Below are 11443 nucleotides of genomic sequence, written 5' to 3'. Positions count from 1 at the left end.
GCCCGGGGGGCTGCTCATAGGCTGCCGTCGAAACATGTGACCCTCCTGTTGCCCGCACTGCCCCTTTCGCCTCGCAGCCCCCCGGTCCGCACCGACGGCACCCCTCCACCCCTCACCCCCCTCCCCGCTTCCCACTCCCGCCCCGCCGCCGCGCTCCCGCCTCGCCGCGGCCACGGCGCTTGGGAGGGGTTGGGCTGACCTGCGGCGGTGATGACCCTCCGAGCCAGCCTCGCCCACATCTCTTTCATCCCCCCCTTCCTCCTGCTCGGGGCTTCAAAAGGGCCAGAGGAGGACCAAGGATCCTTCGCTGGCCCTTTTGAAGCCCCGGGCAGGGGCCTTTTTTGTAGCCGCGGGCAGGGATCTGACCAGATCCCCGGAGAGACCTTCTCCAGCTCATTGTTGTGTCTGAGGCAGGGGGAAAAACCTGACACGCTCTTTGTATCCCATCCTCCCCACCACCCTCTTTTCCGGCGGTGCATGGAGGAGAACGGCTTTGTTATAGGGGAAAAGGTGTCCTCTGGCTCCACTGAACCCTCGATCTGTGGGAAAACCCCTCTTAGCCCCCCGGATATTGCTACGAGCCAGAAAAAGGCATCGGTTCTGTGCTCAGCTCAAGATGCTAAACCTGGCACTCGTTAGATGTAGCTTTTTTTCCGCTTGCAGTGTCAGTTCATGTCGTGGTAAGGCAGCCTAGTTAAAATGCAGCTTTTGCTTAATGCTGACGGCTATTCTGGGGCTGACTTCCCAAGACTGCGGCAAATCATTCTGCCGTCTTCTCCACTCTCCCGCTGAGCTGGGATGGAAATTGCAGGGGCGCGAAGAACTGGAAATGGAACGTGCTCCGAAGACGAGTCCCAGTTCCAACCCCAGCCACAGCTCTAGACCCAGCCGTATCCCCTGCCCTCTGGGTCGGCTCCTATCTCTCCGAGGTTGCTTATTGCAGACACTTAACCCTCTCTCGGTAGCGGAGGGCAACAAATTACTGGGAGAGGCGGCAGCTCCGCCGGGAAAGGCAGGGGAACTCCGCGCCGGCTGTGTCGGCGAAGGCTCAGGCACAGGACAGAAGAGAGGAGGTGAAACTCAGTGCTGACAGGATTTCGGGAATCGGGATGCCCTTGCTGAGCAGCCACGGGTACGGAGGGGCCGAGCGGGAGCGTGGCAGATCTAGCAGCAGCCACCCCTCCTGCAGCCCTAGTTGTAGCCGGTCTAGTAATGGTTGGCAGCTTCTGGAAGCGGGGTGAGGAATGACAAACGAGTGCCAGTAATCACAGCAACAACCGGATGGCAAGCACGAGTTCACATTCATTAGCTCTAACAATTTAATTGCTATTAATCTTTCATAATCAGCTAATAAGTGAGCCAGACGTGATTACGTGTTTTGCTCGTACTCTCAGGACATGAAATCCTGTATAATTAGGACGCTTTGTAGAGGCAGAAGTTTCTCATCCTTTTATGTCTCTGCACGCAGCTTTCTAATGAAAACATTGAACACTGAAGTTCCGAAGAACGAGATACTTGATTTCTCCGAACATCTTTCCATTTGCGTTCCAGTTGTCTTTCCTCTTACAGTAAACGCGGTGAAATTTTCTCGTCACGACAGTTTAAGTGAAAAGAAAGAAAGGAGAAACTAAGGCACAGGGTTTCGGAGCTTTCTGAGCTCCGTTACATCAGAGCAAATCACTGTTCAGCCGCAGAAATGCCCGCAGAGGACCTCAGCCCTGCCGAGACCTCTGCTCCAGAGAGACCGCCTCGATGTCCCAGAAATTTTTTTTTTTTTGACTGTTTTTTGACAAACAGCTTCAATTCTATAACGAACCATTTTGTGGAGGGTGTAGAAAACAGCACTGCCTTGCACTGCAGGATATTATGCACACGAATAAAAGTAATGAGCTCATGAGCTAAGGTCGGATCTCAGAGAACATCCGCCCAGTTTACAACTGGCAGGACCCTCACCCCTGGGAGTTGTGTAAGGCACCGTGCTGCGGCCCCCTCCCGGAGCAGCCAGTCACCTCCCCTGCCCCGGGAGGACACTCCCCGTCGAGGTTTAGCCTCGCAGCAGGCAGGGCGACCGGCAGCGCTTTGCCGGGCCTCTGCCTGCAGGACAGTCCTTGTCTTTCCCGGGCAGCATTTTCCACTGACACTTTTACAAGAATCTGCATAAGTTAGATAGCACCACTGCAGAAAGTGACTGCGTTTACCCTAGGGAAAAAAAAAAAAAAAAAAAAAAAAGAAAAAGAAAAAGAAGAAGAAAAAATTGTTTTCGGGTTTGTTTGTTTGTTTGTTTTTTCCTTTGGCCATGGAATTACATCTTTTCCTCAAATACATTTGCAATGATTTAACACTGCTAGAACTCATCTCAAGCCTTTAGCTTAGGCTTTTACTATTTACTGTCTGTCCTCCACCTGGTCTCTCCTAGGAAAAACAATCCATTTTTGATCATCACTTTCTTCGCCAGGATCTCCCAATAGTAACCGTGTCCTTAGGAAGTTGCTTCTCTTGTTAGTGTTTGCTGCAGGGAAAAAAAAAGTCGTCCACGATAAACGGAGAACGCAAAAGAAGAAAAAAACCAATCGATTTATACTTCCCCCATGCCTTCCCCATGCCCAATACTTTCCGTTGTTACCTTTTAACTCGCATGGACTTTTAATAGCTAAACAGAACAGAAGAGCCTTCATTTCCCCCTACGCCTTATAAAACAAACAAACAAAAAAAGCCAGTTATCATAATGAAAAGGTTTTACTACAACGCCACGAAAATTGTTAAGCTATTTTTTTTCCTCCAGATCTGTGTTACAGCTTCTCATCTCTTTATTTACTTCAGCCTTAAAAAATCCATTTCGAGTCAGATAAAGTTTTCTCGGGACTCCTTGCGCGGCCTCGGTGCAGCGCTCACGGGCGGCAGAGCACGGAGGCAGTTGAACTTGAGCTCTGGGGTCACGGGCTGGTGCTAGCTGCTCCCTGGCTCCCACCTCCGCTCTGAAACAGCGGGGAGACCTGAGGGACCCTGACCTGGGACCAACTCACCGACCTGCAGCAGTTGCCACCTAGAATGACACATGGGCCGAGCGACTTTGCTACCGGAGAAACACTTTACAGTTGAAATCAAAACCTGTTTGTGTGCAAAAGCAGCCCCGGAAGACTCATGCAATCATTAACCCCGCAAAGCAAGCGATAGCGGGATCTCAGGCTGGGCAGCGTGGATGGGTGTTGCAGGGCCCGCCTGACTCGGGGACTGGGTTCGTGTTCTTTTCTTGGGTGACAGTTCACGGAGAATCGGGACCGAACACAAAGGTAGACGCCCGGAGAGTGGTCCTATGACTGTGTGACAGAGTGAGGAGGAGGGGAGAGCTAGGGCTGAGCGGGACAGCCGCTGCGGAGGCTTGGAGCTGCTCGCCCCCGCCGGGCACGGCCGGTGGGCAGCGGGGCAGGGCGGGCAGCGCGCACGGTCCCTCCGCGCAGTGCCTGGGCAGTGTCGCCAGGTGGCGCCGCAGAGCCTGCAGCGGCCGCGGGCGCTGCGCGACCCCCTCGCACCGCAGGGTCCCCGGGGCAGCGCCCGCTCTCCTGGCGCCTGTCCGGACACACCCCTCACCCCCCGTAGGCCTCGGGACCTTGAGCTGTCTCGAATAGCCCCCCGAACATGCCCTGGGCCCCCCTTGGCAGCCTGCCCCGCCGGGGAGGAGGAAGCCGATATTCCTGTCCGTCTTCCCAAGCACGCTCTGCCTGGTGAAAAGCTGAGCGAGATGGGTTTTGGCTGATTTAATACGAACTTCATTTCAGTTAAGTTGCATGACCTCTTTTTCGTTGGTAAGATTCAATAAACGAGCACTGAAATACTCTTTGATGTTTCGAGTAATAACTTTCAAGGTAAAAATGAAAAGACTTTTGGCCATATGCCTAAGCAGCTATTTAAACTTACACGAACAACTGAGTAAACAGCGTCTAACAAAACCCCGCATATTTCCACGGTCTCTGTAACTTCCTCCACCTTCGCCCACTAGTGTCACTGTAATGCCGGAGGTTCTTTAAACTGTGTTGTTGGTTTTGAAGAACTATAAAAATATCTCGAAAGGATTTTAAGCTGAACTATTCTTTTTAGTTAAAAAAAAAAAACCACACCAAAAATGCAAAACACCGACGCAATAGAGCTGGGAATATAAATATCCTGTAACTACCTTACTAGTGGGTTGACGATTTGGGGTGTATGGATTAACCGCGTGGGAGGGGACGGTTTTGTTATCTCATATCCACTTAATGGAGGATTATTAACGTCTTTTATTGTACGCTATTTCCCTTGCATGTTAATGTAGCTATATTTTAAGATGCATTGTACATAACCTAAAGTATGAGTATTATTTAAATGGTGAAAACTATAACATAACGCCAATAAAGATAATTCACAGCCGCCCTTGGATATACTTTATTTTTCTCACGTCGGGGCTTTTCATGTAGGTTTTTTCGTCCCCTCCGAATAACATAAAAAGCGTTCCTTCCTTTTTAGTGCTGCAGTAACATTTCTGGAGACTGAACTTGTGCCGGTTTTGGTTGTGTGCACACACGAGTCCTTCGGAATTGTCGCGACTGGGCTTCGGTTTTCCACAGAGCATGGGAGATGCTCGCCCTGTTACAACAGTTAAGAAAACAGACGAGGGCGCCAAACGACAGCAATAAACCTGACTGTGGGCTTCCGCTCCGCCTTCCGCCCAGCAGGGCCCTCGGGCTGCTGCGGAGTCGGGCGCGGCGAAAGAACCGGGGGCTCCGGCCCCCTCGGCAGGGCCGCCTGCTCCCCGCACCGCCGAGTAGGGTGTGGGCGGTGCCTGCTGCCGCGGCTGGGCCGGGGTCAGTAGAAGCTGAGCTGGGGTGCAGCAACGGGGACACCCTCCGTCCCCGAGAGGGAAGGGAAAGACCCCCCATGCCGTTCCCGGCTGGGGCCCGGGAGGATGGACTGCAGGCTCCGCCGCCGCCCTGCGTGCTCATGCTCCACTCCGCTCCCCCCCACACACATCAGCCCATTCCGCCGCCACGCCCGCGGGCAGGGAAAAGTTTATATTTACTTTTGTCTGGTTTTGGGACTGTAAAACGCAGGACACTACACTGCAGTTTAAATTCACATTTCAAAGAGCTGACATAAAACGCTCACTAATGGAAGGCTGGATTTTGCAAACAACGGCTAGAATGTTTCCTAAATATTTGGTGGAATGTTTAGTGGGATCTTAACATGTTATTTTAAAAAAATCTGACAAATATCCCATTTTCTAATCATGCGCAAGAGCATAAGAACTTAGGATATGTGTGTGAATAACAGTAGCAGTAACAGCTCTCCTCGCAAAAAATCAAACACGCAGGAGACAGCGGGGTGTTCTTCGGGGCTATGAAACTCAGATTCCCAGGGTCTAAATACTAGATGATGTGGGTGAATAAAAATCACGGCGAGAATAAAGGTTGGGCATCTATCGAAGCGCGCTCCAGAGATGCTAACGACAAAGGATTTATCTTCGTTTAAATGGTCGCCATCAGCGTCATTATTGCTAGCAAAGTTATCACTGAAGGGAGACTTTCCGACTGTCACGTCTGTCGAGCGCGGCAGCCCGTGTCCCCTGCAGCGCGGCGACGCTGCGCCCCGCGGCACTCGGCAAAGAGCGGAGGGATGAGCTAACAGGTAACTTTGGAGAGAAGGTGCTCGAGGTGCTGTCTCTGCTAGCTGGAAGTCTGTAGGCAATAACCCTTCGTCACTTATTTCTATTATTGTTTTTTTAATTTAAAAACGCGTAAACTTTATTGGCCATGGGGAGGGAAGAAGCAGAGGGCTGGAAAGAAACCTGCCGCGAGGATGAAATGGCACGGTGATTGAGTGTCTTAAATCACGAATGCATTTGATGTCCTTGAGTTATTTCCCCCCAGTCATACCATACAACAGCTAGTATCGTCCCAGAGGGGAAAAAATCCCAGGCTGGCTTCGTCGATAAGTAGGATTATAGAAAGTAAAAAAGATCGTACTTAAGGACTCAACGAAGAAAAAAATATTAGACTTATAATATATTTTATTAGAATAAATATGTTTAATTCCAGGCAACTGCTGTAAGCGCACTGGAATCGGAGTGTACCCGTAGCTGAGGTCTTAAAAAGTTTGGGCATAAGGTTCGCGCGTCTGAGGGGGTGCGTGGGGGTGTCAGTGCAAATTCCTAAATAAAAGTACTAATGTGGTCTGGAAATGGGAGGGAAAAGTAAAGAGAGACAAGCGGCAGTGGGTTCTCGGTCCTCTGGTCCACTTCCAGCATTTCCTTGAGTTGTGATCTAAAATCCGCCTCAGAAATAATAATAAAGAAAAGCATTATCTAATATTTAACATGTAGTTCTGTCCGAGGACAAATGAGAAAGAAGCTGCATCATTAGGACCTAAAAGGCAACAAAACAAAAATCAGAGCATAATGATGCACCTAAATGAAGGGGGAAATGTTGCACAGCTCATTTTATTAATCAGACTGTCAATTCCACCCCAGAGGCCAAACCCCAGAGCAATTCAAGCAAGATCTGATCAAGCTAAGGACAAGAGCTTTACTCCTCACTTCTTGTCTTTCTTTCTTTCTACCTGGATATATTTGTCTGCTCTGAAGCCGCCTTCATTATCCACTGACAGGAGCTTGTATTTATTTGCTTATAAACCTGTTACAATAAATGATTATTCGAACAGCGTCATTCGTACCTTAATGACGAGCACCACTTTTTGATGAATGACATTTCGGGCTAGAAAGGATGTATGGGTCATTTTGACCAGTCATTCCCTGGCTTTGGCATCCTACAATTTTTACGCCTCCCTCAAAAAGAGATAATAATATTTAGGGACACTTGTCGGGCTGAATGTGAATTAGCCCCTGCTGCAGCTCATCATTAGTACAGGACCAGCCCTGCAACTTTGACATTTTTTATAAAGCTGAGATGATGGAAAGAATAAGAAAAGAGATGATCCTGATGGAGAGAGGACTGCACAGCCCTACAGCTGGCAAAAGGCTCTCGAATTTGTCAGACTCAGCTGGAAATGCGGTGCTGGAGGCCCTTGAAAATTCTCCGCACAGTGGTCGCCTCAGCCCGAGACTGACTGCCGCCTCCCTGCACAGCTCTATAGGGGACATCTCCGCCAAAGGCAAATTTGAAATAGACACTTTATTTAATCTTCAGCATCCGAACAGTGAAAACACCGTCTCCTCCGAAATCCCGCCGTCGGAAAGCAGGAAGAAAATCAGCCTTTATTCCGAAGTTGCTCAAGAGGCAGATATGAACAGTGATGTGGAGGTGGGCTGCTCCGCACTCCGCTCCCCAGCCAGCCTGACTTCCTCCCAGCTGAAGGAAAACAGTAACAAAGGTAACTCTTCCTTTATCATCTCCATCTAAGTCCCGCACTTTGCCAATCGGCTTTGAAAACCAAAGCAAACCCACCGCCACCGCCGAAGTTGCTGGCCTCTGTACCGGCGCTCTCTCTTCTGCGAAGACAGAGCTCCAGGCTGTAAAATATTATTGCAATTACTGCGCTATCCCGATATCCGAGACACACTGCCCGAGCAGCTCCTGTGCTGGTGCGTGAATGTGTGCGTGTGCATGCCCAAATCCATTGGTATGTAGATACATATCCAGAATATATGTGGGCACAAATATCCACCCACCTATATTTAAGGAAAGCTTTCTCCTTATTTTTCGTCGTGCCCTTGGAGCTCTCGGCGTCTCTCGAGCTGTGTATGTGTGTATATACATACATAGATGAAATCAGAGAGAAAGGAATGGGAGGAAACTGCCCGTATTTGTCTGTGTGTGTCCTTCTGTGTGTATATGCAACGTGCCGTTTGTGCCCACGTCGGGGTAATTGGGCATTGTTCACTTTTCCTCTGCCTGTAACAGGGGGTTTGAAAAAGCCTCCTCTCCTTCCCCATGCTTTGCGGTCCATGGTGATGGACGGTGGTTGTTATTATTGCTGTAATTGGGGAGGGGGAGCCAGGTGAGAGGTGGATTTCCTGGGGGCCACAGTGCATGCCTTTTTTGTCAAACGTTCCAGAGAAAGGAAGGGATCCTCGACGTAACGCTGGAGGAAAAAAACCCCTGCTTTTATGGCCGCTCTTATTTCGTACATCTCAAAAGAAAATAAGAACCGCAGTCGGAGACGAAACACTAGCGCCGAACTCGGGCTATTGGCAGGCTGGCGGAGCCGAGCCCCGGCCCCTGCCCTCGCCTGCTCTCCCCGGGGCTCGGCTGCCCGGCAGTCACCCAACCAGCCCCAACTACTGAGAATAACGCGGTTATGAAGTACTAAAAAAACCACAAACGCAAACCAACCAAACAAAAAAACAGCCAAACAAAAACCCAAAAACAACCCCAAACACAACAACCAAAACCAAAGCAAAACAACAAACCCAACCCCCCCAAATCCCACTTTATCGATTCTGTTAGCAGCAGCGATTTGTACGGTTGACAGCTGGCTCTAAGGACGGGCGGGCAGGGCCCGGCCGGGCGGGTTGGAGGGCTGCCCCGCCACCCGGTCTCAGCTCCGTTGTTCTCGCCCCGCAGGCTACGCGGAGAGCAGCCCGGCGCCCAGCACCCCCGCCGTCGCCGCCCCCGCCGCTGGCATCGGCAGCCTGCACGGCGGAGGATCGCTGGGAGGTTCGGCGGCGGGGGCCGACCAGGTGCGGCGGTACCGGACCGCCTTCACCCGCGAGCAGATCGCCCGCCTGGAGAAGGAATTCTACCGCGAGAACTACGTGTCGCGGCCTCGGCGCTGCGAGCTGGCAGCCGCCCTCAACCTGCCCGAGACCACCATCAAGGTACGCAGCGACGCACGCACCGCCGAGCAGCGGCCCTGGTGCAGCCCCGTGGTGCTCGGCTCCCCGAGCAGGCTGCCGGCTTCCTTCTTTGGCTGAAGGACTCGCCGGGCCCTTAGCTGAGATCATCCCTGGTGCTCGCTTGCTTCTCCACATCGAAAACTTTTCATCTTTTTTTTTTTTTTTTTTTTTAAATTTATATATATATATATTCCTCATCAGTTTTATAGCGTTAGTGTATTTCCTGAAGAGAAGAGGGGAGAGAAAAACGCAGTTGTTAAACATGGAGGGATGAGCGCGTCAATACCGTAAAGTCATAGTCCCGCATGTGCTTGTTGGTGACTCGAAGGGAAAACCTTTATTCAGCTCGAAGGGGTCCAACAGGGCCGTGCGGGACCGTGCCCACCGCTCGCCTCTGGCAAGGTCACAGGCGACAGCTCCGGGCAGGAGCGGCGCCGCTTACAAGCCACACGGTCGAGGTGCAGCCGCGGCCCGCTCCGTTCTGGGGTTGGGTGTCGCTGGGTGCCCTCCGGTGTCCGCGGAGGGCTCAGGTGAGGCGGGGCGCGGAGCGGAGTGGAGCGGAGCTGATGCCGCGCTGTGCTTGTCTCCTCGCGCAGGTGTGGTTCCAGAACCGGCGGATGAAGGACAAGCGGCAGCGCCTGGCCATGTCCTGGCCCCACCCGGCCGACCCCAGCTTCTACACCTACATGATGACCCACGCGGCAGCCACGGGCAGCCTGCCCTACCCCTTCCATTCCCACGTTCCACTTCACTACTACCCGCACGTCGGGGTCACCGCCGCCGCCGCCGCAGCAGCCGCCTCGGGGGCCGCTGCCGCCCCCTTCGCCACATCGATCCGCCCGCTGGACACCTTCCGCGCCCTGTCTCACCCCTACTCCCGCCCGGAGCTGCTCTGCAGCTTCCGACATCCCGGCCTTTACCAGACACCGGCTGCCGCCGGCCTCAACAGCAGCGCGGCCGCCTCGGCGGCTGCTGCGGCGGCGGCAGCTGCGGCTGCAGCGGCGGGCTCGGGGCCGCCGGGGGGCTCAGCCCCCTGCTCCTGCCTCAGCTGCCACAGCAGCCAGACGGCGGCGGCGGCGGCGGCAGCCTCGGCTCTGGGGTCGCGGGGAGCCGCCGCCGCCGCCGACTTCCCCTGCACGGCGACGGGGCAGCGCTCGGAGAGCGGCTTCCTGCCCTACTCGGCCGCCGTGCTCAGCAAGGCCGCGGTGGCCTCGCCGGATCAGCGGGAGGAGGCACCGCTCACCAGATAACTACCCCGGCCCGGGCCCGGGGGCGGGGGGCGTTTTGTAGGGGGAGTCGGGGCTGGGGGCACCCAGGGCTCTGCCAAGAAGTTCTGTCTATTTTTTTATTGCTGACCGCCCCGCCGCCCAGGGGCGCGGGGCCCGGCGTGGAAGGCACTCCGCGGCTCCTGCGCCCCCGCGGAGGCGGCCCGGCAGTACGCGCTGCCCGGCAACGGGCTCCGCGGGGCTTGGACTGCCGAGCCGGTGGGAGCAGGGAGGGGCAGCCGGCGGAAGGGAACGTGCTTTTCTATTATTTTTTTCTTTTTTTCTTTTTTCTTTTTTTCTTTTAAAATTGTTATTATTATTATCATTATTTCTTTTTAGTTCAGCTAAATGGGAAATATCTCGCCTATTTCTGTACTGCAAGCTGTAGCTAATGAGGCTGCCGCAGCCGGGCCGGGAAGGGGAAGGAAATTGTGAGATTGACAGGACGGGAAGAGGCATTTTTTAAGTTCACGCTTTCTGACTACCATAATCCACGCTATCTGGGAAATACTTGAATCTCTCTAGGTGTAGGCTGTTGTTCTGAAGCATTTACTTTCCAGATACTTTTCTAAATGTAATTCTGTCTCTTAGCGTCTTTTTTCTCCTTTCCGTGTAACTCCTCTTGGATTTATTTCTCACGCATCTCTATCGCTCGTTTGCCTCTGAAAAGCCACCACTGGGTAACTGAGACCTGCTATACCAAACCACTGCTACTGGAGGGACTTCCTTGAACTTGAAGAAAGGCACATCAAAAAACACCAGTGTTACTGCCATGTCAGTTTTGATGCTAATAATGTGCAGATTATGACGAAAATTGCCAATCATGTTCTCTGATGGACCTCCTTTGAATGTGGAATTGGAAAAAAGTTCCCCGCACAGAGACCTGCTGTCAAGTACTAACAACCCGCTAAGGGAAGTCATTAGAAGAGACAGATAAGAGACTTGGTACATAAAACATTGTTCTTGGTGCATAGAATGTATGTTATTTAATGTTATCTCTGTTACCAGAAGTGATTTCGCACAAGAAAGTCACTTTCTTATCATCTCAATTGCCAATTTTCATTTTGGTAACTTGGACGCCCCGGGTAGACTTTTCTCTGTTAAGCTGATATTCCACCAATGTGAAGAGCCTCATTAAATCAAACCCAGATATTTCCATAATGCTCCCTACAGAGCCACTTCACTCTTCACATAATGAGATTTTTCTGAAGAGTTGAAGCCCTCATCTAACTTGCTATTGCTTGTTTAGGCCCCGTGTGAATGTGAATACACACACAAGTACACGATCACAACAACAAAAAAAAAAAAAAGAAAAAAAAAGGAAAAAAGAAAGGGGAAAAAAAAGAAGTATATTATA

General features: G+C 52.1%; 1 protein-coding gene across 1 annotated transcript; it reads left to right on the top strand.

Moving 5' to 3' along the window:
- The first annotated feature begins 6932 nt into the window (after window positions 1-6932).
- Window positions 6933-10071, top strand: EVX2 (even-skipped homeobox 2). Its single transcript, XM_051623745.1, has 3 exons — window positions 6933-7356; window positions 8550-8803; window positions 9418-10071. The coding sequence occupies exons 1-3, from the start codon at window positions 6933-6935 to the stop codon at window positions 10069-10071; spliced, it is 1332 nt and encodes a 443-aa protein (XP_051479705.1).
- The last annotated feature ends 1372 nt before the right edge of the window (window positions 10072-11443 follow it).

This window comes from Apus apus, chromosome 6 (genome assembly GCF_020740795.1).
Source record: "Apus apus isolate bApuApu2 chromosome 6, bApuApu2.pri.cur, whole genome shotgun sequence".
Taxonomy (NCBI): domain Eukaryota; kingdom Metazoa; phylum Chordata; class Aves; order Apodiformes; family Apodidae; genus Apus; species Apus apus.
Note: the sequence above shows the minus strand (reverse complement) of the source record. Positions and strands in the feature narration are given on the sequence as shown.